This window comes from Oncorhynchus kisutch, linkage group LG2 (assembly GCF_002021735.2).
Source record: "Oncorhynchus kisutch isolate 150728-3 linkage group LG2, Okis_V2, whole genome shotgun sequence".
Classification (NCBI taxonomy): domain Eukaryota; kingdom Metazoa; phylum Chordata; class Actinopteri; order Salmoniformes; family Salmonidae; genus Oncorhynchus; species Oncorhynchus kisutch.
In genome coordinates, this window is record NC_034175.2 from 36,306,121 (window position 1) to 36,331,738 (window position 25,618).

At 41.2% G+C, this 25,618-nt stretch overlaps 1 protein-coding gene across 2 annotated transcripts in view; it reads left to right on the forward strand.

Moving 5' to 3' along the window:
- The window catches only part of LOC109865460 (collagen alpha-1(XVIII) chain), a 177,920-nt gene that overhangs the window by 50,585 nt on the left and 101,717 nt on the right, over positions 1-25,618 (forward strand). Inside the window, exon 1 of one of the 2 annotated variants that reach the window (XM_020453691.2) lies at positions 22,489-22,832. The exons of the other annotated variant lie outside the window; for it this stretch is intronic. Within the exon in view, the coding sequence (XP_020309280.1) occupies positions 22,607-22,832 (226 nt within the window). The 5' untranslated portion in view covers positions 22,489-22,606. Of the gene's footprint in view, positions 1-22,488; positions 22,833-25,618 lie in introns of those variants that run through there. 2 annotated transcript variants of the gene reach the window in all.

Genomic DNA, 25,618 nt, shown 5'->3' on the forward strand with positions numbered 1-25,618 from the left:
TGAAGTAACAAAAGCATGGATAAGCTTTTCTGCATAATGTTTCTACAAAATTTCAGATTTTTTGAAATGTTAAGAAAATTGAAAAAATCTGCTCTTGAAATATTTTTCATATGCTCGTCAAAAAAGATCAGGGTCCAGAGTAACGCTGAGGTCCTTCAGTTTTATTTGTGACGACTGTACACCCATCGAGATTAATTGTCAGATCAAACAGCAGTTCTCTGTTTCTTGGGACCAAGAACCAGCATCTCTGTTTTGTCCGAGTTGTTTAAAAGTAACAAATGTGCCACCATCCACTTCCTTATGTCTGAAACGAAGGCTTTCAGTGTAGGGGTTAAACCATGTTTCATCAAAATGTACAGCTGTGTGTCTTCTTCATAGCAGTGAAAGTTGACGTTGTGTTTCCGAAGGATATCCCCAAGAGGTAAAATAATATAGTGAAAACAATAGTAGTTCTAAAATGTAAACTTGAAGAACACCGATGCTTACGATAGATTTTTCAAAGAACAAACCATCCATTAGTTGTGTGAAAGCATTTGTTGTGTGAAAGAGACAAATGGTTCAGTCTCACTCTTAGTTGTACAGTTGAAGTCGGAAGTTTACATCCACATAGGTTGTAGTAATTAAAGCTTGTTTTTCAACCACTCCACACATTTCTTGAAAACAAACTATAGTCTTGGCAAGTCTGTTAGGACATCTACTGTGTGCATGACACAAGTAATTTTTCCAACAATTGTTTACAGACAGATTATTCCACTTATAATTCACTGTATCACAATTCCAGTGGGTCAGAAGTTTACACACACTAAGTTGACTGTCTTTAAACAGCTTGGAAAATTCCAGAAAATTATGTCATGGCTTTAGAAGCTTCTGATAGGCTAATTGACATCATTTGAGTCAATTGGAGGTGTACCTGTGGATGTATTTCAAGGCCTACCTTTAAACTCAGTGTCTCTTTGCTTGACATCATGGGAAAATCAAAAGAAATCTGCCAAGACCTCAGAAAACAAACTGTAGATCTCCACAAGTCTGGTTCATCCTTGGGAGCAATTTCCAAATGCCTGAATGAAGGTACCACGTTCATCTGTACAAACAATTGTACGCAAGTATAAACACCATGGGACCACGCAGCCATCATACCGCTCAGGAAGGAGACACGTTCTGTCTCCTAGAGATGAACGAATTTTGGTGCGAAAAGTCCAAATCAATCCCAACAGCAAAAGACCTTGTGATGATGCTGGAAGAAACGGGTACAAAAGTATCTATATCCACAGAAAAACAAGTCCTGTATCGACATAACCTGAAAGGCCGCTCAGCAAGGAAGAAGCCACTGCTTCAAAACCGCCATCAAAAAAGCCAGACTACGGTTTGCAACTGTACTTGGGGACAAAGATTGTACTTTTTGGAGAAATATCCTCTGGTCTGATGAAACAAAAATAGAACTGTTCGGCCATAATGACCACCGTTATGTTTGTAGGAAAAAGGGTGAGGCATGCAAGCCAAAGAACACCATCCCAACTGTGAAGCACGGGGAGGCTTGCAAGCCAAAGAACACCATCCCAACCGTGAAGCGCTTTGCTGCAGGAGGGACTGGTGCACTTCACAAAATAGGTAGGAGAATTATGTGGATATATTGAAGCTACATCTAAAGACATCAGTCAGGAAGTTTAAGCTTGGTCACAAATGGGTCTTCCAAATGGACAATGACCCCAAGCATACTTCCAAAGTTGTGGCAAAATGGCTTAAGGGCAACAAAGTCAAAGGTATTGGAGTGGCCATAACAAAGCCCTGACCTCAATCCTATAGAAAATTTGTGGGCAGAACTGAAAAAGCGTTTGAGAGCAAGGAGGCCTACAAACGTGACTCAGTTACACCAGCTCTGTTGGAAGGAATGGGCCAAAATTCACCCAACTTATTGTTGGAAGCTTGTGGAAGGCTACCCAAAACGTTTTACCCAATTTAAACAATTTAAAGGCAATGCTACCAAATACTAATTGAGTGAATGTAAACTTCTGACCCAATGGGAATGTAATGAAAGAAATTAAATCTGAATAAATCATTCTCTCTACTATTATTCTGACCTTTCACATTCTTAAAATAAACCGGTGATCCTAACTAACCTAAAACAAGGATTAAATGTCAGGAATAGTGAAGAACTGAGTTTAAATGTATTTGGCTAAGGTGTATGTAAAATTCTGACTTCAACTGTAGATGTACTGGTGTAAATGCACAGAGGAGCGAAGGAGACGAGACCTTAATACATGAGAAAAATCACCATGCCTCAAAAATCAGACATAAATGCTCATAAAAAATGAAAAATAACAAAACCTTGATTGTTGCGATACTGGTATTTGGAGTATTGCCCGAAAACAAATTCAAATGAATTAAATATACTACCTAGCCCTACCTATACACTCTTCCTCCCACATCTTCTGTCCTTCACTTACTCCCGCTCCCACACAAGTAGCTTTTTCCTTCTCAGTTCTTCCTGTGACATCCAAATGTGTGCGTGGCCTGGTCAGTGTTCAAGTAGTCTTTGAAATTGTTGCATGGGGTAAATAATAATATATATTTTTTCAGGTGTTAACATATCATACAAAACGGATGACGTAGTACACAATTTGTTAATGTAGTACACAAGAAACGGGTACCCGATTTGGCTGGTGAGCACAACTTTCAAAACTATTGGCTGAAATTATCTCTGATTTGGGAACTCCCTCTTGTGGTTGAGGTGCCATATTGCGTTGCATTGGTGAACTGGATAGAATTGGTTCTCGTTCAGGTCTTTTTTCTCATCTCAGGCGAGTCGGTATGTACTGCTGTTTGCCAAGAGGATGTATTGTCAAAACATTGGCACTGTTAGAAATCTTTCATGGCCACATGTCAGAATATTATGATATGGCAGCTTATTGAAGATAAATTCTTACACATTGTTTGTATCCTAATAAACATTGAAGCACAAATAATGTTAGTTCTTGATCCAGTAAGAGTCATTTCTTTGGAAACCTCATGTCTTTGTTAGACATTTTTGGGGTCTAAATTGGATGTTCATGTACTTTTTTAAAATTATTTTTATTATTATTATTATTATATATATAGGTCATAGAATTGTATTTATGTAGATATCCTTCTAATTTGTATTTTCTATCAAACAATCTGAACTCTAGTGTTTTTTGTTGGGTTACACAGTCAGCGTCACTTAAACAAATGACAAATATAACAAGGAAAAAAAGCACATTCCTGTTTCCATCACAGCTGTCATGACTTTTTATTATTATACGCAGTGACTTTACTCTTAGAAACTGGATGGAAACATGGTTTGTTTGGCAAAGTTCACTTTCTCAGGTGGTAACTTGAATTGCAGAGTACAGTTATTACAGTGCTTTCAGAAAGTATTCACACCCCTTGACTTTTTCTACGTTTTGTTGTTACAGCCTGCATTTAAAATGGATTAAATTGAGCTTTTGTGTCACTAGCCTACACACAATACTCCATAATGTCAGTGGTATTGTGTTTTTTGAAATGTTCACACATGAATTAAAATTGAAAAGCTGAAATGTCTTGAGTCAATAAGTATGGCAAGCCTAAATATGTTCAGGAGTTAAAAATGTGTTCAATAAGTCACATATGTTGCATGGACTCACTCCGTGTGCAATAATAATCTATAACATTATTTTTTTTATGACTACCGTAGCTCTGTGCCCCACACATACAATTATCTGTAAGGTCCCTCAGTCAAGTAGTGAATTTCAAACACCGATTCAACCACAAAGACCAGGGAGGTTTTCCAATGTCTCACAAACAAAGGCACCTATTGGTAGTTAAAAATGTATATATTTTTTAAAGCAGTTACTGAATATCCCTTTGAGCCTGGTGAAGTTATTAATTGCACTTTGGATGGTGTATAACATTGTACTGTAGTTACTCCACAATACTAACCTAATAGCCTGTACAGAATAAAATATTCCAGAACATTTTGCAACAACGCACTAAAGTAATACTGTACAAAATGTGGCAAAATACTTTTTGTCCTGAATACAAAGTGTTACGTTTGGGGCAAATCCAATACAACACATTACTGAATACCATTCTCCATATTGTTAAGCATAGTGGTGGCTGCATCATGTTATGGGTATGCGTGTAATCATTACGGACTGGGGAGTTTTTCAGGATAAATTTTTTTATGGAATGGAAGAAAGCACAGGCAAAATCCTAGAGGAAAACCTAGTTCAGTCTGCTTTCCAGCAGACACTGGGAGATGAATTCACCTTTCAGCAGGAAAGTAACCTAAAATTAAAGGCCATGTCTACACTGGAGTTGCTTATGTTCCTGAGTGGATGTTCCTGAGTGGCAGTTACAGTTTTGACTTAAATCTACTTGATAAATACATCTACTTAACCAATTTGACAGAGCTTGAATAATTTAGAAAATAATAATGGGTAAATGTTGTACAATCGAGGGGTGGAAAGCTCTTAGACTTACTCAGAAAGACTCTCAGCTGTTACCGCTGCCAAAGGTGATTCTAACGTGTTGACTGGGTGTGAATACTTATGCAAAGGAGATTTCTTTATTACATTTTCAATGAATTGGCAAACATTTCTAAAACATCGTATTTTCACTTTATCATTATTGGGTATTGTGTGTAAATGGGTGTGAGGGAAATACATATATGTAATCCATTTTGAATTCAGGCTGTAACACAGCAAAATGTGGAATTATTCAAGGGGTATGACTACTTTCTGAATGCATTGTAGGTCATATATTGGGCAGCGGAGGGAGCCACTTGCATGAAGATGATTTTCCATCCCCTACTGTGTGAACGGTACCACAGAGGCCCATAAATTGTATCTATGCATCCTGAACTGCCTTTTATTTTGGAAAGGAACATTGTACTAAGTGTATTATTATTGTAACTAGTGATGGACGAACAAATCAATAGTAACATGTCGTGATATTACACTGAGCAAAATATATAAACCCAACATGCAACAATTTTAAAGATTTTACAGTTCATATAAGTAAATCAGTCAATTTAAATAAATGCATTAGGCCCAAATCTATGGATTTCACATGACTGGGAATACAGATATGCATCTGTTGCTCAAGAATACCTTAAAAAAAAGAAGGGAAAAAAAGAAAGTAGGGCATGGATCAGAAAACCATTCAGTATCTGGTGTGACCACCATTTGCCTCATGCAGCATGACACATCTCCTTGGCATAGATTTGATCATCTCCTTGGCATAGATTTGATCAGGCTGTTGATTGTGGCCTGTTAAATGATGTCCCATTCCTATTCAATAGCTGTGCGATGTTGCTATTGGTGGGAACTGGAACATGCTGTCGTACACATTGATCCAGAGCATCCCAAACATGCTCAATGGGTGACATGTCTGGTGGGTATGCAGGCCATGGAAGAACTGGACCATTTTCAGATTCCAGGAATTGTGTGCAGATCCTTGCGACATGGGGCTGTGCATTATCATGCTGGAACATGAGGTGATGGCAGCAGATGAATGGCACGACAATCAGCCTCAGGATGTCGTCACGGTATCTCTGTGCATTCAAATTGCCGTTGATAAAATGCAATGTGTTTGTTGTCCATGGCTTCAGTCTGCCCATACCATAACCTCACCGCCACTATGGGGCTCTCTGTTTACAATATTGACATCAGCAAACCGCTAGACCATACCACACCATACACGCTCACCACACCATACACGCTCATGTCTGGCATCTGCCGGGACATTTGAAACTGGGATTCATCCGTGAAGAGGACACTTCTCCAGTGTGCTAGTGGACATCGAAGGTGAGCATTTGCCCACTGAAGTCGCCGAGCTGCAGTCAGGTCAAGACCCTGGTGAGAACAACGATCACGCAGATGAGCTTCCCTGAGACGGTTTCCAGAACCGAAATTCTTTAGTTGTGTAAACCCAGAGTTTCATCAGCTGTCCGGGTGGCTGGTCTCAGACGACCCTGCAGGTAAAGAAGCCGAATGTCCACAGCTGCACATGGTCTACACATGGTCTGCGATTGTGAGGCCGGTTGTGCTGCCAATTTGTCTAAAATTGTTGATTATGGTTGTGAAATTAACACTAAATCTTCTGGCAACAGCTCTGGTGGACATTCCTTCAGTCAGAATGCCAATTGCACGCTCCCTCGAGACATCTGTGGGATTGTGTTGTGTGACAAAACTGCACATTTTAGTGGCCTTTTATTGTCCCCAACACAATGTGCAGCTGTGTAATGAAAATTCTGTTTATATGCCGAATCTGTCAGGTGGATGGATAATATTGGCAAATGAGAAATGCTCACTGACAGGGATGTAAATTAATTAATTTACAACATTATAGAGAAAAAAGCTTTTTGTGTATGTAAAATTTCTGGTATGTTTTATTTCATCTCATGAAACATGGGCTCAATAGTTAACATGTTGCATTTATATTTTTGTTCAGTATACAGTACATGTAAAAAGTTTGAACACGCCACTACTCATTCAAGAGTTTTTCTTGATTTGTACTATTTTCTACATTGTAGAAGACTAGCGACGACATCAAAACTACGAAATAACACGTATGGAATCATGTAGTAACCAAAAAAGTGTTCAACAATTATAAATACACTGCTCAAAAAAATAAAGGGAACACTTAAGCAACACAATGTAACTCCAAGTAAATCACACTTCTGTGAAATCAAACTGTCCACTTAGGAAGCAACACTGATTGACCAATACATTTCACATGCTGTTGTGCAAATGGAATAGACAACAGGTGGAAATTATAGGCAATTAGCAAGACAACCCAGCAGCAGGACCGCTACCTCCACCTTTGTGCAAGGAGGAGCAGGAGGAGCACTGCCAGAGCCCTGCAAAATGACCTCCAGCAGGCCACATGTGCATGTGTCTGCTCAAACGGTCAGAAACAGACTCCATGAGGGTGGTATGAGGGCCCGACGTCCACAGGTAGGGTTTGTGCTTACAGCCCAACACCGTGCAGGACGTTTGGCATTTGCCAGAGAACACCAAGATTGTCAAATTCGCCACTGGCGCCCTGTGCTCTTCACAGATGAAAGCAGGTTCACACTGAGCACATGTGACAGACATAACAGTCTGGAGACGCCGTGGAGAACGTTCTGCTGCCTGCAACATCCTCCAGCATGACCAGTTTGGCGGTGGGTCAGTCATGGTGTGGGGTGGCATTTCTTTGGGGGGCCACACAGCCCTCCATGTGCTCGCCAGAGGTAGCCTGACTGCCATTAGGTACCGAGATGAGATCCTCAGACCCCTTGTGAGACCATATGCTGGTGCGGTTGGCCCTGGGTTCCTCCTAATGCAAGACAATGCTAGACCTCATGTGGCTGGAGTGTGTCAGCAGTTCCTGCAAGAGGAAGGCATTGATGATATGGACTGGCTTGCCCGTTCCCCAGACCTGAATCCAAATGAGCACATCTGGGACATCATTTAGTCCAGGTCTGGGAGGAGATTCCTCAGGAGACCATCCTCCACCTCATCGGGAGCATGCCGAGGCGTTGTAGGGAGGTCATACAGGCACGTGGAGGACACACACACTACTGAGCCTCATTTTGACTTGTTTTAAGGACATTACATCAAAGTTGGATCTTTAATTTTGAGTGTGACTCCAAATCCAGACCTCCATGGGTTGATAAATTTGATTTCCATTGATAATTTTTGTGTGATTTTATTGTCAGCACATTCAACTATGTAAAGAAAAAAGTATTTAATAATAATATTTCATTCATTCAGATCTAGGATGTGTTATTTTAGTGTTGCCTTTATTTTTTTGAGCAGTGTATATTTATATTTTATATTCTTCAAAGTAGCCGCCCTTTGCCTTGACAGCTTTGCACACACTTTGCATTCTCTCAACCAGCTTCATGAGGAATGCTTTTCCAACAGAAGTTCCCACATATTTTGAGCACTTGTTGGCTGCTTTTCCTTCACTCTGCGGTCCATCCCAGTTGGGTTGAGGTCGGGTGATTGTTGAGGTCAGGTCATCTTAGGCAGAACTCCATGACTCTCCTTGGTCAAATAGCCCTTATACAGCCTGGAGGTGTGTTGAAAAACAAATGATAGTCCCATTAAGTGTAAACCAGATGGGGTGGCGTATCGCTGCAGAATGCTGCGAGTGTCAGTGTCACCAGCAAAGTACCCCCACACCACCTCCATGCTTCATCATGGTGGGAACCACACATGCGGAGAAAATCCATTCACCTTCTCTGCGTCTCACATGGACACGGCGGTTGGAATCATACATCTAAAATTCGTACTCACCATACCAAAGGACAGATTTCCAACAGTCTGTCCATTGCTCAACTTTCTTGGCCCAAGCAAGTCTCTTCTTCTAATTGGTGTCCTTTTTAGTAGTGGTTTCTTTGCAGCAACCTGCCAATCACCATATAAGTTCAAAGATGAAAAAGCCTGGAAGGAGGAGAGATGACTAGAAACGATTCGGTTGACCGTTTTATGTGTGGATTAATTGTCGGAGTAGAGGACCTTGTGCATTTCAGTTAAAATAACAACTCAATGTTTATCCCAGGACAAATTAGCTAGCATGTGCAAGCTAGCTAGCTAAATTGCCATACATGTTTAATACTTTTCGACCTGTCCCCAAATAAATGTAATTGGTTCAGAGTTTGTTTTGATATTTTAACCTGCATGTCGTGATCACATTTGGTGTGGAGGGACAAAATACATTTATGCACGATGGCGCACGCCCGCAGCCGGTTTGGGTTCCGTGTTAAAGTATTGATGGGCTGTCGTTTCTCTTTGCTTATTTGAGCTGTTCTTGCCATAATATGGACTTAGTCCTATTTGGTAAAATACCGTCTAATGTACTCCACCCCTACCTTGTCACAACACAATTGCATTAAGATGGAAAGATATTCCACACATTAACTTTTAAACAAGGCACACCTGTTAAGTGAAATGCCTTCCAGGTGACTACCTCATGAAGCTGGTTGAGAGAATGCCAAGAGTGTATAAAGCTGTCATCAAGGCAAATGATGGCTACTTTGAAGAATCTCAAATATAAAATCTATTTGGATTTGTTTCCACTTTTTTGGTTACTACATGATTTCATATGTGTTATTTCATAGTATTGATGTCTTCACTATTGTTCAATAATGTAGAAAATAGCAAAAATTACGAAAAACCCTTGAATGACTAGGTGTGTCCAAACTTTTGACTGGTAGTGTATATTGTGAATCGACCATAAGTTTGAAAAGATCTAGATATGATTCTCGCCCAGGCCATATCGCCCAGCCCTACTTGTTTTTCAGTTGTCGATCAAAGCACAGTAAAAAGCCTACTAAGCCCAACGACTATGCGTGGCTGGCTATGTGAAACACGGGCCTGATTGGCTGGGCCTTGCTCCCAAGAGGGTGGTGCTAATGATTTAATTTCAATTGACTGTTTTCCTTATATGAACTGTAAGGACTTAAAATAGTTTAAATTGTTTCATTTTGCATTTATATTTTTGTTCTGTGTGTGTGTGTGTGTGTGTGTACACACACATATACAGTTGAAGTCGGAAGTTTACATACACCTCAGCCAAATGCATTTAAACTCAGTTTTCCACAATTCCTAGTAATAATTCCCTGTCTAAGATCAGTTAGGACCACCACTTTATTTTAAGAATGTGAAATGTCAGAATAATAGTCGAGAGAGTGATTTATTTCAGCTTTTACTTCTTTCATCACATTTCCAGTGGGTCAGAAGTTTACATTCACTCAATTAGTATTTGGTAGCATTGCCTTTAAATTGTTTAACTTGGGTAAAATGTTTTGGGTAGCCTTCCACAAGCTTCCCACAATAAGTTGGGTGAATTTTGTCCCATTCCTCCTGACAGAGCTGGTGTAACTGAGTCAGGTTTGTAGGCCTCCATGCTCTCACACGTTTTTTCAGTTCTGCTCACACATTTTCTATAGGATTGAGGTCAGGGCTTTGTTATGACTACTCCAATTCCTTGACTTTGTTGTCCTTAAGCCATTTTGCCACAAATTTGGAAGTATGCTTGGGGTCATTGTCCATTTGGAAGACCCATTTGCGACCAGGCTTTAACATCCTGATTGATGTCTTGAGATGTTGCTTCAATATATCCACAAAAATGTTGATCCTCGTCATGCCATCTATTTTGTGAAGTGCACCAGTCCCTCTTGCAGTAAAGCACCCCCACGGTTGGGATGGTGTCCTTCGGCTTGCAAGCCTCCCTCTTTTTCCTCCAAACATAACGAGGTTCATTATGCCAAACAGTTCTATTTCTGTTTCATCAGAACAGAAGACATTTCTTCAAAAAGAACAATCTTTGTCCCCAGGTGCAGTTGCAAACCGTAGTCTGGATTTTTGATGGTGGTTTTGAAGCAGTGGCTTCTTCCTTGCTGAGCGGCCTAATTATTTAATTTGTTCAAAATAGTTTAACCAGCTTTTTTTGTGTTGCAATAATCACTGATCTGGCTTTCAATTCGGTCTATGAAAATTACCTTTTTTGTTACAAATCTAACTAGAACCATGCATAATGCACATCGACTAATAATTACTAACTTCCTGCATTAGGCTATAAAAAATTTACACAGTTCTCATTAACAATCTCTCAAGCCCACGTGCTAGATTAGCCAGCTAATCTTTCAGTTTAAATTTGAGCTAACTTAGATCTATTTACAAGCTAATGAAGTGGAACAGTTGAATTGTTAACACACCATTCTGTCTGTCTCCAACTGTTTGAAAAGCATGTAAGCCTGTCCACTTTGTTCAGATGTTGAATTCTAGTGGCCTACCGTATTTCTCTGGCGTAAATGGGAGTACACAGCACAGAAGAGCGAAGGAGACGAGACCAAAATACAACACGAGAACAAACAGACCTAAATGCTCATCAAAATAACAGAACCTTGACTCTTGCGATAATGGCATTTGGAATATTGTCCAAAAACTTTCAAATTAATCTAATTAATTAAATATATTAGCCAGCCCTACCTACAAACTCTCCCACATCCTCTGTCCCTCACTTACTCCCGCTCTTTCACACACAAGTAGCCTATTCCTTCTCTTCTTCCTGTGCCATCCAAATTTGTGCATCGCCTAGTCAGTGGCCAAGTAATCTGGGCCCGGTTTTCCAAAAGCCTTTTAAGGCTAAATTAATTGTTAAAGAATCATAGGGTCCTATGGTTCTAAGATAAACTCAGCCTTCAGATGCTTTTGGGAAACCGTGCTCAGGTTGCTTGCTAGCTAACATGTCTAGCTAGCAAAAACTGACCCAATGCTCTTAACCACTACCCACCGCCATAATGTTTGTTATAGCGGCTTGCAAGTAGTTTAAAACGGTCAACGTCATCCGCACAAATCCGCGGCAGAAAGAAAAAACATAGTTCCGTAATCTTGGGAATAACTTTTGCATGATTTTTGCTAGAGGCACATGGTTTTCAGTGATGTTGCTAAGACTATAGATGTATTCTGCCTTAAAAAGGTTCCTTGAGGAAACACGCTCTCGCGGTCTCTCTCGCGGTCTCTCTCGCTTTCCCTCAGTCTCTCTCTCTACTGTATCTATTTGACTGGCTGAGTTTCTATGGGCTACATTCTCCCAGGTTGTTCAGGAATGTAGCGTTGAAGTTTGGATGCTGCTTCTGCTTGCCTGAGCAGGACCGCAAGATTCCACAGGGCTGAGCTGGCTCTGGGGTTTGTCTCTACAGGATAGGTTTGTCTAAAGTACGAGGCTTCCGAGAGCAGGCCTGAAAAGATGGCTGTCAAATTAACTCCCCTCCCGCACTCCTTGGTTTGAACCTCCTCCAACCTTCCTTGTCCGCCTTTACTCAATCTCCATAAACACGTCTCCGACATTTTCTGCCTAAAATGTATTTGTGAACTCTGCATTATAGCCTTTTCAAACGTTCCTTCAGGTGCTGCAATAGTGCCCTGTGGAACTTGTGAATACACACACACAAATGATGGAGTCTACAGCATGCTACAGGACAATGTTTCTCAATCCATTCCTGGGAGGCCCCTCGCTGGTTGCACATATTTGCTTTGGCCCAGCACTAACACACCTAATTCAACCAGAATGTGTTGAGTCTCACAGTTATGGATTGAGAAACATGGCTACAGTCACAGCAGTTCTGGAGATATTATTTTGAGTGCTGCCATCTGCTGGGAACTTCAGGATTACCACTGATGGTGTCATGACACTAGCTATATTAACATCATTGGCTTTCACGAAAGACATGAGGGGAGTTGAGAGGAAATTGATGTTTTGTCGGTGTACAAGCCTACTCAACAGTTTTGTCAGGTCAGCTGAATGGGGAGTAAGTTGTTGGACAGGGACCAGATACTCCTCCTGTCTGTTAAGTTTAAAAACCTCTTAGTATTTTGGTTTCGAGGTGACGCATCCCCTGTGTACACAGCATGAGAAACAGTTTAGCCAGTCAGACATCCAGTGAGAGTTTGCATCTCAACGCCCCCATGCTTTTTCCAATTCCTTTTCTCAAGAGTCACTTATGAAAGTTCTGGTAATCGCTGTATTTCTTCAACCCTTTGTGGTTGACCTGCTTTGTGGTTTCCTTAGCGTTTTGTGTGGTAGGTACATTTATTAGATTTTATCACAATATTTGTGTTTATTTCTGGCCTGCTGTTGGCGCATACCTAGATATATGTATTATACTGCCCAGCTGTGACATTACACTATGTATGGCCACAGGGGTTTGTGCAGACAGTCATATACAGTACTAGTCAAAAGTTTGGACACACCTACTCATTCCAGGGTTTTTATTTATTTAGACTATTTTCTATATTGTAGAATAATAGTGAAGACATCAAAACTATGAAATAACACATGGAATCATGTAGCAACCAAAGAAGTGTTAAACAAATTAAGATATATTTTAGATTCTTCAAAGTAGCCACCTTTTGCCTTGAGAGCTTTGCACACTCTTGGCATTCTCTCAACCAGCTTCATGGTGTAGTCAGCTGGAATGAATTTCAATTAACAGGTGTGCCTTGTTAATTTGTGGAATTTCTTTCCTTAATGCATTTAAGCCAATCAGTTGTTGTAACAAGGTAGGGGTGGTATACAAAAGATATATGGTAAAATTCCAACTTTGAAAGTTTCTTAAAGTGCAGTCGCAAAAACCATCAAGCGCTATGATGAAACTGGCTCTCATGAGGACCGCCATAGGAAAGTAAGACCCAGTTACCTCCTCTGCAGAGGATAAGTTCATTGGAGTTACCAGCCTCAGAAATTGCAGCCCAAATACATGCTTCACAGAGGTCAAGTAACGGACACATCTCAACATCAACTGTTCAGAGGAGACTGCATGAATCAGGCCTCCATGGTTGAATTGCTGCAAAGAAACCACTACTAAAGGACACCAATAATAAGAAGAGACTTGCTTGGGTCAAAGAACACGAACAATGGACATTAGACTGTTGGAAATCTGCCCTTTCGTCTGATAAGTCCAAATGTGAGTGTTTCTGGTTCCAAACGTTGTGTCTTTGTGAGACGCAGAGTAGATTAACGGATGATCTCCGCATGTGTGGTTCCCACTGTGATGCATGGAGGAGGTGTGGGGGTGCTTTTCTGGTGACACTGATTTATTTAGAATTCAAGACACACTTTACCACAAATTTCTGCAGCGATACACCATCCCATCTGGTTTGTGCTTAGTGGGACTATCATTTGTTTTTCAAGACATCTCCAGGCTGTGTAAGGGCTATTTGACCAAGAAGGAGAGTGATGGAGTGCTTTATCAGATGACCTGTCCTCCATAATCACCCGACCTCAACCAAATTGAGATGGTTTGGAATGAGTTGGACTGCAGAGTGAAGGAAAAGCAGCCAACAAGTGCTCAACATACTGTATGTGCTTCTACACCTGCATTGCTTGCTGTTTGGGGTTTTAGGCTGGGTTTCTGTACAGCACTTTGAGATATCAGCTGATGTACGAAGGGCTATATAAATACATTTGATTTGATGTGTATGTAGGTACTCCTTCAAGACTGTTGGAAAAGCATTCCAAGTTGTGGTGGTTGAGAGAATGCCAAGTGTGTGCAATGCTGTCATCAAGGCAAAGGGTGGCTACTTTGAAGAATCTAAAATATATATTTTTTTACTTGTTTAACACTTTTTGGGTGGTGTACTGCATGATTTAAATGTGTTATTTCATAGTTTTGATGTCTTCACTATTATTCTACAGTGTAGAAAATTGTAAAAAATAAATAAACTCTTGAATGAGTAAGTGTGTCCAAACTTCTGACTGGTACTGTAGTTGTGGGTTTGTTGGGTCATGCAAATGTATGTGTGCATGCATGCGAATGTACATACATATGTTTGTGCGTAATTGAGGGAGTGTGTATATGAATGCGTGACAGGAAGTTAAAGTAAACTGAAGTGTGTGTTGTGTGTAGAAGTGAATAGGAATGTTATTAGGTAAAGTGATCAGTGTGTCATTTGATAAGCCTGTGTATGGAGTCCATATACCGGGGCCTGTTTATTCACCATGGCCCTGGCATTATGGTGACTCCCAGCAAGAGGCCAATGACCCTAGCTAGCTGTAACAACAAGGGAGAAGGCGTGGGATATGAAGGGGGGGATGCACACAGGGCTCACATTACAGTTAATATTTTTCATTTTTAACTTTAGGAGTGATACCAGAAAGATGATAAGCATGGAAATCAAACCATTTTCTGCTTCATGTCCCTGTTTTTCCATTAGTTATCATATTGATGGTCATTCAACTGCCCTTGTCCACTACAATTTACAGTGCCACTCATGATTATTTCTACAGCCACCTCCTCCCGTCGATGCCCCTTGGTTCGATGCCAAGTGCATATCCGACCCAAGATTCCTTCACAGATCCCTGAGACTTAATGGAGAATCACGAGTTCCCACAATGTTTTGGGCTCTGGCCAAAGAAGATATTACATCCAATAGTTACCACTTGATGTGACAAGCACACTAAGGCCAAGTTGTTGTAGGCTGCTTTTCACATAGGGTTTCTTAGTTTTGTAGTTAATTTGATACCAAGGTCAGATGTGATTCCTTCCCACAGTAAGCCTCTGGGTCTTGTTCAGTGTGCACTAAACTGAAGAAAACAGTCTGAAACAGCGAGGAACCACCTGGATTTGTCCAATAAGAAATACTTATTTTAGTTTTCTGTTGCAAAACGTTTTTAAAGGTTTCCTGTTGCGTGCCCTAATGAACACAACCTAGGCGTTTCTGTCTGCAGGGGGACTTGAGAAGTTCCCCTGCTACATCAAAAGCTAGTATCTTGACTCCTCCAGAATTTAAATGAATAGTATATGTGTATTTTTTAAGGACATGTATACTGAACAAAATTATAAATGCAACAAAACACAGATGTTTTTGAGGGAGAGCGCAATTGGCATGCTGCCTGCAGTAATGTCCACCAGAGCTGTTGCCAGAGAATTGAATGTTAATTTCTCTACCATAAGAATTCCACCAGAGCTGTGCCCCTGCATAGTCATGTGACATCCATAGATTAGGGCCTAATGAATTAATTTCAATTGACCGATTTCCTTATATGAACTGTATATCAGTAAAATCATAGAAGGAAGGAAATAAGTACATTGAAATAAATTCCTTAGCCCCTATTCTATGGAGTTAACATGATTTGGCAGGAGCGCAGCCATGGGTGGGCCTGGGAGGACATAGGCCCACCCACTGGGGAGCCAGGCCTAGCCAATCTGGAGTTTTTCCCCACTAAAGGGCTTTATTACGGACAAAAATACTCCTTCGTTTCATCAGCTGTCCGGGTGGTTGGTCTCAGACTATCCCGCAGGTGAAGAGGCCGGATGTGGAATTCTCTAAAACTATGTTGGAGGCAGCTTATGGTAGAGAAATTAACATACAATTATCTGGCAATAGATCTGGTGGACATTCCTCACTCAACTTGAGACGTGTGGCATTGTGTTGTGTGACAAAACTACACATTTTAGTGGCTTTTTATTGTCCACAGCACAAGGTCTACCTTTGTAATAATCATGTGGTTTAATCAGCGTCTTGTTATGCCACATGTCAGGTGGATGGATTACCTTGCCAAAGGAGAAATGCTCAATAACAGGGAAGTAAACAAATTTGTGCATAAAAAGGTTTTTGTCTGTATGGAACATTTCTGGGATCTTTTATTTCAGCTCATGAACATGGGACCAACACTTTACATGTTGCGTTTATATTTTTGTTCTGTATATGTACCCATCTATGCAGAATTTTCTTATCTTTCTCCCTACTGTTTGATGTGATAGGGTACCGCTGAACCTGTGATCTATGTATTACACTTCATCAAGAGCCATTCAACACATCTTTGTTTGATTTGACATTCCCTTTACCTACAGTATGATTCTTGATTGTATACTGGAACAGGAATTTATGGTTCAGATATCATTAGTTAAAGCAGTGAAGTTTCAAGTTTGAGCATTTAAAAGTTAATGAGCATTTATCTGTAAGTTTTAACCACGACAACTGAAATACTTGGATTTTTACATTGTTAACATGAGGAAAATGGGCCACAAATTAGATCATGATTTGGTTTTATTACTCCGTTTTAAAACCTTAAAGTACTAACCTTATCCCAAGGCACCACAGTGAAAAAACTAAAAAAGTATGGTGTCCAAGTTTCTTATAATTGAACTCTGTTGCCTTTGTTAGACATAAGTGCATACATTACACAATCCTTGCAAATAATTACCCACGATGTGGACATGAAAGAAAAATGAGAGCTCTTCACTGTTCGACTGCACTCAAGATACATTTGTTCCGTGGAGAGATCCTGTGTTGAAAACGCTTGGGCGCTGTCACTCAGAAGGCAGTTTACGCGGCATGCGTTTTTAGAATGTATCTCTCAGGGATTTCCAGAAATAAGCGTGTTTCCTGATGCGGAGGAGACTCCGGCAGAGCACACACCAAGCTGAGGATATTCATGGCCACCCACTCTTTTCGCCAGACTTCCAACCCCTATGAAACCTTGCAAACCCTGTGAACTATCACTCATTACATTTCACATTTAAGACACATTTAGGCCCTGCCCATTCATTTCATAGCTGCACTAAAAACACTCTAGTTGGTTTTCTCCAGACAACTGCATCCATGCTAAGTCTTTGTTCTACTCAACATTATAATTCTCTCTTGGGGTATGGTGGGAGGCAGAAGGCTCTGGCATCTGATGCACAGTGACTGGACTTGGAGAGGGAGGGGCACACACACACACACACACACACAAAGCCGATATCAGAAAAGGGGCAGGATGTGTCTGTGCACGGTTAGAAAAAAATCGGCCACACACACTTAAAAAAAAAAATGTTTTTATAACCGACAGGTCGGTTATGAGAGCAACGGAGGAAGCTAGCTCTGTGATCACGATGGGGCGAATGCATAGGACAACACATTAAATCCTCCTTCATCCTAATCTGTGAGAATCAAAGAGGGAGATGGATGTGTGGATGTATATGAAGTTGTAACCGGAATGAAGGGGTGGTAACTTGGACTCCACATGGAAGTAATTCAATAGACTGCTTTATCTGAAAGTTGTGACTTGTTCATTTCCTTAGAAAACAGGCAAACAATGGGAGACAAAAGACATTCATTATAACAGTGTTGTGCTAATATCTTCTCTGGTGAGGGAAAATTAGAGTATGAGTTCATTAACCTTTTGTTTCCGGTGTCAAGTGATCATTATCCATTTCCAAATCCCCTTCCTTGTCTTAATTACAAACCTCATGTGGGGAGAAACGCACAAGAGCGTTTTACCAGTTTAGTTCAATCGCTGGATGTCTGCAGGTTTTCCGTGGTTTACAGTAGACTTTTGTTGTTTTACTGAAGGCTAAGTGTAGTCGATCCAGTACATTACCCTAAGCACTGCATGCGTTTATTGAATTACAGCAGAAAAAGGGTCTGCTTTCAGTGCCTGGTTTAGTATGTTATTTTTGTATTTTCTCATTAACTGCTGGCATGCCAAACATATACCTGAAATATTTTCCCTGGGAATGGAGCTCAAATTGACTTAAATGCAGATTAATTGTAGTCCTATTTAAAGGTGCAGTGCAGTTAAAATGTGATTTCCTGCTAATTTAAAAATATATATATTTCCACACTGAGGTCGACACAACACTAAAAATTGTGAAAATGTTAATTATTCCCCTTTTGTCTTAGGGCTGTTTGAAACAAATGTCTGGAATTTCAGCCTGTTCAGGTGGGATGGAACTTCTGGTTGAGGGAGCGGGCTCGAGACCACCCTATCAGCCAATCAGGGCTGTGTATGTAAATATCCTGACATCTGACTGAGCATTTCAAGGACCAAAGGAGGCTCAGGGAAATAAATCATAAAAAATATATCTTAGTTATTTTAATTAAATAATCCATGATTTATTAGATTAACAGTGATGATTTAAAAGTACAATTACAAAAACTGCATAGGGGCTTTAACAGTTTTACAGTAGCAACCCTGTCTTTTAGTCCTCTTGGAAAAGTTTTGCAATGTTTCCCCTCAGATCCAACAAATGGTCTTTGGCATGTTACAACCAAAGCCTCACTTCCTCGTAGGAAGTGACTGCCAGTATATCCTGTGCAATGGGGTTACCTCCCTCTCTCCCTCAAGGGGCAAGCAAGCATTCATCCCAAGAGGAGGCCACTGAATCGATATGCATTCCAACATGCTCCAACTTGCTTTTTGAGACTTAACTAAATTAACTTAACTCAGGATGGATGACTGCCCATGTTCGCACAGTAGACTAGCCTGTATCGTATTAGAAGATCATGCTTCAATACTGTTTCACCTTAGACCCTTTTCTTCACAGCCCTTCTAGAAAAATGCTTATTTTGGAGAAATAACACACAACTTGATTATACCAGTAAGTCCCAGACCAAGTTAATTACCTATTTCTTTTACTATTTTTGTTCCCATTAGATACAGTAGAGGCTTTGATAAGCAAGACGACATTCTCTTTGACTGACAGTGATTGTATGACCCTGAATCTCAAAAAAATCATTGTTTGTTCACCACCTCCCCCACTCGCCTCAAACTAACATGGAGACTCCAAGACAAGGGGTGAATGGGATCCTCACTGACCCTGAGCTATGCTGAGACACAAGTCACGCCAAGGGATAAAGTTGTCATGCTATTGTGAAGAGATTTCCATTGACAAGACTCCCCAACATAGGACCACTGAAAATTATATGGGGGCCGTGGGCAGTGCGTTTGCGGTTGAGTTCCTCTGTCAACAAGCAGAACCTATACACAGCCCCAGCATGTATTTTTTTTAAAGCCTTGTGCTATTAGAGAGCGACACAGCCCCTCTTCCTTAGATCGCAACGCTCCCATTAGCAGATGTCAAGGGTCTCTGTCAACGTCCCCCACAGGCCATCCTGGAACCAGTCTGAACAAGACAGTGAGACCTAGGATTACTATGTAACCACACGCAGCATGGGGCCCCAGAAGCAGGGGGGCCTAGACAGAGTGGAAAATTAATTATGAGGTAGGGCAGGAGACAAAGATTTATGTGAGACTTGGGAGGGAATGGTATGCACAGGGGGTGGGAGAGAGAATAAGTGAAGAATTTTTGTACAAGTTCATCCACCTTCGATCCACCCTGATATGTGTTCTTGATAGAAACCTGAGTACACAGTTCATTTTGCCAGGCGATATGTTTTGATTGCTCTCAAACTTAATAAAACTCTGGGAAAGTCCCTCTTAAGAAATGATGTGATTACTCATCTCTGGATCATAGAATTCGATTTTGATCTTGTGTTCCTAGACAAATGGATTGTTAAATGTATCGTTGCATTACTGGCTCTGTCAGATAGCTAATAAGCTATTTTATACTGTTTGGTGAAACGAATGTGTGAATGTGTTCACCGCATTGCTGTATTTTTATCTTTCACACAAAAGATAAAGAATGTAATTAATGTCATTGTTTATATCCCTCTATACTTCAGATCAAATGACAGAGGTAGAGAAGAGCAAGACCATAAAACCCTGAACACTCACTCCTCATGCTCCTACTTGTAATGTAAAGATTCACAGATGGTCAAGGGAGCCCAAGCAGTCCAAATTAAAAGCACGCATCGGTCAGAAAATGGATTAAAATGTTACTAATAGCAGGTTCACTAATGTTTTACTCCGAAAATACCTTTTATCTGTTGACTGAATTGATGCATCCTCTCCTTCGGTTCAGTAGCCCATCACACCTTTATGCATGTACAGTAACTGCATATGACTGTCAGATAACAACTGTGTGCACAGTGCTGCTCAGTGCTACAACTGCTCGTACCAACGAGAGGTTGGCCTATCGCTGTTCTAACAGGATACACCTGTGTGACTCCTTCACCATTCACATTGGCAAATAATAGGCTTTATTAGTTGAGTGTCAACCAATGTAATTTGCTGGATCAGTGTTACCAAGTACACTGTATATATATATATTTTTTTTTTTTATGGAGTTGGAGACAACTAACGTTCAACTGCTGGTTGGGGTTTTCAATCATTCAGATTTTATTTTGATTATTCACGTTCACAATAAGAACTAGTTTTGATAGTTTTGCTTTAAACGGTCAGTGTATTTTGTCATTTTTACATAGGGTACAGCAGACCTTTTTGCGAGCTGCGCATTGTCAGGGCAGTCATTGGTCAGGGTTGAAGAAACTCAATGTAAAATTCCAAACGGTCTAAACCATTCGCTCTGGAGACGGGGTAAAACATAAATATTGACATAGCACTAGCTCAAAACATGTATATGCAATAAGTATAAGTTAATCAGTGGGTGATGGTGATTTCAAATAATACGTTGGGGGAGACGACAAGCATAAATTGCCTCCGCCCCTAATCTGATAGTGGGGTGGAAGATGCTCAGTCTTCCCTATGGCTCAACTCAGGTGCCTACATACACACACTATGAGATGGCCATTCAGATTAAAGAAGTCATCCCATCAGCAACACATTTTAGTTAAATTTGTTTTGTTTTTAAAAAATCCAACCTAATCCCAAAAAATATAAATGCAACATCCAACAATTTCAAAGATTTTACTGAGTTAGTTAATATAAGGAAATCAGTCAATTGAAATAAATTCAATAGGTCCTAATCTATGGATTTCACATGACTGGAATGCAGATATGCATCTGTTGGTCACAGATAGCTTAAAAAAAGTAAGGGCAAGGATCAGAAAACCAGTCAGTATCTGGTATTTGCCTCATGCAGAGTGACACATCTCCTTCGCATAGAGTTGATCACGTTGTTGATTGTGGAATGTTGTCCCACTCCTTTTCAATGGCTGTGCGAAGTTGCTGGATATTGGCGAGAACTGGAACACACTGTCGTTCATGTCAATCCAGGGCATTCCAAACATGCTCAATGGGTGACAGCTTCCAGGAATTGTGTACAGATCCTTGCAACATGGGGCAGTGCATTATCATGCTTAAACATGAGGTGATGGAGGCAGATGAATGCACAATAATGGACCTCAGGATCCTGTCAAGGTATTTCTGTGCATTCAAATCGCCATCGATAAAATTCAATTGTGTTCCTTGTCCGTAGCTTATGCCTGCCCATACCATAACCCCACCGCCACCATGGGGGACTCTGTTCACAACGTTGACATCATCAAACCACTTGCCCACACGACGCTATAAACGCTGTCTGCCACCTGCCCGGTACAGTTGAAACTGGGATTCATCCGTGAAGTGCACACTTCTCCAGCGTGCCAGTGGCCATCGAAGTTGAGCATTTGCCTACTGAAAGAGGTTAAGATGCCGTACTGCAGTCAAGTCTAGACCCTGTTGAGGACGACGAGCAGCAACTCTGGTGGACATTCCTGCAGTCAGCATGTCAATTGCACACTCCCTCAAAACTTGACTGTGGATTTGTGTTGTGTGACATAACTGCACATTTTAGAGTGGCCTTTAATTGTCCCCAGCAGAAGGTGCACCTCTGTAATGATTATGCTGTTTAATCAGATGTCAGGTGGATGGATTATCTAGGCAAATGAGAAATTAGCACTAACAGGGCTGTAAACAAATGAGTACACAAAATATGAGAGAAATAAGCTTTTTGTGTATATGGACCATTTCTGGAATATTTTACATGTTGCTTTTATATTTTTGTTCAGTATAGATGCGTATCGAATTGTTCATGAATGGAGAAGTGCACATCCTAAGGTCCTGCTACTTTTACCTACTTTAGTTTTTAGGATAGGGGGTTTCTCCTATTATGCTTGTACAAAGAGATTAACTCAGGAGGAACAAATGGCAACTTTCTATAAAACATTGAAAAGCACCAACATTTAAATTGAAAGGCAAGCAAACATTTTTTCTAAAGGTATCACAGCAGAAGAGACCCTTTTCACTGCTGTGACAAAAGGAGTGTAGGAGGGAAAGATTAAGAGTGTAACCAATAAGGAAGAGACCTCCCTCTGCCGTCCCCCCTTTGAATTAAGACACTCCTCTTCACTTTTCCCCCTCTGGCTGGTGGGCTGTGTGTGGTGACTCTGCAGAGCACTGGATGAGAACGGTGCATGTGGAGTGAATCAGTGGCTGTGGGCAAGTCACAGTTCACTCTGGGAGCTTGATCAACGCTGCTGGTGGAGTACTAGTGGGCAGCAGCAGGATGGATTGCAAGATTGGATTCCAGCTGGGTGTCTCTTTTTTACTGGTACTCTTGTTGGGTCGTAGTGAGGCATTGTGGTTTTCCTGGAGCAGTACAGACGGCACCACTGAGGCCCCAACGCTGGACAATGAGGGATCTGGGAACCCTGTGGCTAGCGGGAAATCACCAAAGCCGGACAACGTTGGAGAAGATGGGGCAGAGATCATTGACGTAGCTAGTGGGAAACGTAAGTTTGTACAAACTTGGGACCAGAATTTGAAGGCCACAGAGACCCACAAGCTGACCACTGTGGGGTCACAAGCCAGGAATGAGCGCCCAATTGAAAAGGATGGCCATGGGTCCACGTCGAGGGGAAGTAAACCTGGTAAAGGCACCTCTGCAATATGGGGTCTGGATCTGGTCTCTGGGGGTGGTCAGGGGTTGGGAGTGGGTCTGGATTTGGATCTGGTTCTGAATTCGGATGCGGATCTGAATTTAGTTCTGAATTTGACTGTCTGAATTCAGCTCCAGGTCTAAAATTGGTTCTGGGTCTCAATTTGTATCTGGATATGGGTGTAGCATTGAATCTGAATCAGGAGCTTCTATGTGGGAGAACCAGGAGGGAAAAGTTATACCTACAGACCGGTTTAGCAGAGAGTGTCAGTGTGCTTGCTGGGACAGAGCATGGGACGCTGGGTATTACCCAAGTGGACCTTGCAGAAAGTGCTTTGAACAAGCACCACAGAACAGGGGCATGCTATGGGTTACCCCATAGACAGTCAGCCTGTCCCAGGAGTTAATCTCTCGAGACAACTCTGAGTAGCTATAAAACAATTAACTGTAGCTCTAGTTGGAATGCCAATCATTTTAACTCAACAGAGTACTTTCAGGTACTTTCAGTTTCAACAACTACCACTCTTGCTACTAGTGAGGCACCTGCCCCAAAATCCCCATGTTGCTTGCTCATAGATTCCCGTTAGTTTTTTTGCAAATCCATGCTTTGCAGTACCCAACTTTCTCAATCCCAGCAGCATGGAGGACATCCGGACTGTTCTGGTGGAGTGGGTGTGGCTCTTGCGGCCATGCTGCCACCATAGCCTGGAGTGTTTTTTTCTGTTTGCTGCTAGTGCCCAGGTGCGGTGATAGCCCCCCAGGCCTGCGAGGTCCTGCTGGACAGTCCTCGACGACGGCCAAACTTGACGACGGCCACTCTCTTCCCGATGAGAACGACTGGTATCATTGCTTGTCAGTTAGTAACAGAAAGGTAATCCCTGGTTCAAATGTATCCCATTTTTTGGAATCCATTTTAAACCAGCAAATACCCCCCCACCCCCACCCCCTCCTGTTTGTCTTTACTTTGTCACCCAGTTTTTGTCACCTCGGTAGTCTTTGGACGTTTATCTTGTTTTTTCGGGGTCATCCTGACACGTGTGTTTTTAAGTGCATAATATGAAGGTACAGGTGACTAACGAGAGTGTTTCCATTTGCCACTCAACCCATTGGCAAAGACAGTGGTGTGAACATAGACTAAACAAACATGGCACTGGTGGTTTCCAGGTGCGGCCTGAACCTGTTGCATGTCAATTTATGTCCAAGTCTTCCGGTTGGCATGTGACTGATAACTAAAATATATAAGAAAGTATTGAACACACACCATATCAATGATTCATACTCTGCGTAACCAATCGGACAGGAAAGTTAGATTTTCTGGAGAGCTAGAGGTGGCCTCTGAAGATCGTTTAACATACAATAATGTGATTTAGTTAAGGTGCAAGATAAAGAGACTGCTTTTAAGGTAGAGCGAAAAGAGTATTGACTTAAATGTCAAAGGGGGACATGTTTAGGGCACACCTAGTTTTAGATTATTCAATTAAACCTGAGTAAATTGCTGAAAGTCACAGTTTCATTCCATGTTATGATTTGTTCCTCCCAAACTTAAAGGGAGTATTTATAGAGCAGTCATTTGTTTCAAGTGCACTTAAAGGAGGGAGCGACACTCTGAAATGCACTGTACATTCTATACATTCTCTTGACATGCAATCTTTACACCAACAAGCTGTCACTTATGTGTATTTATGGCATAAATCATTGGAATATTGATAGCACATTTTACAAGCTGTACTTATGCATGGTAATTTTGGATTGAAAACTATTGCACGTTTCTTGTATGAATTGCTTGCCAAAGTTTTGATGTGCATTCGGCTCTCTAAATGTTCAAATTAAGCTGTCATGTTACATTGAGCGCATGGGAAGTGATTATTTTGGCTTTTGTGGTTTGGCCCTATACATTCAACCAAGGAAAGGGAAACCTAGTCAGTTGCACAACTGAATGCATTCAATCAAAATGTGTCTTCTGCAGCCAACCCCTCTGAATTAGAAAGGCAGGAGGGGCTGCCTTAATCAACATCCAAGTCATCAGCGCCCGGGGAGCAGATGTTGTTGAGGGTTAACTGCCTTAAGGGCAAAGTGGCAGATTTTTTCACCTTGCTGGCTTGGGGATTCAAATCTTTCGTTTACTGGGCCAACGCTCTAAACAGCTAGGCTACCTGCCCAACTTTGTGTGTGAACATACTTGCGTGACAGTTTACCTTATTTTAGCTTGGTGACATATTGACACCAGTTGTATGTCGTTCAATGGCCTTGAGCATGATAGGGAAAGAAGAATGGTACTGGTAGATAAAATGTTTTTTCCCTGTACAACATAAACCTTATTCAGTCTGCATATAAAAATGGGAACATTGTTTTCAGCAACAGACTTATTTTGAATGAGACTGACTGAACGTGACATTTTTTTTCCTCTGCTAGTTGCGTAGAAGTAGGGTTGTGCAATAATTAGCCTACGCCATTAGTGTACCAGGATCGTAGCTTATTATTTTGTTAAGTCAGCTCTCAGCCATCACTGATCTCTCTTGCAGCCTCCGATCCCATTAGACTCCACCCTGCTGTTATAGCACAGTGAGAGGGAGTGCTCAGGATTCACTTTTGGCCCGAACATGTCGTGGCAAAATCTCTAAACCACATATTGTGCTTCAA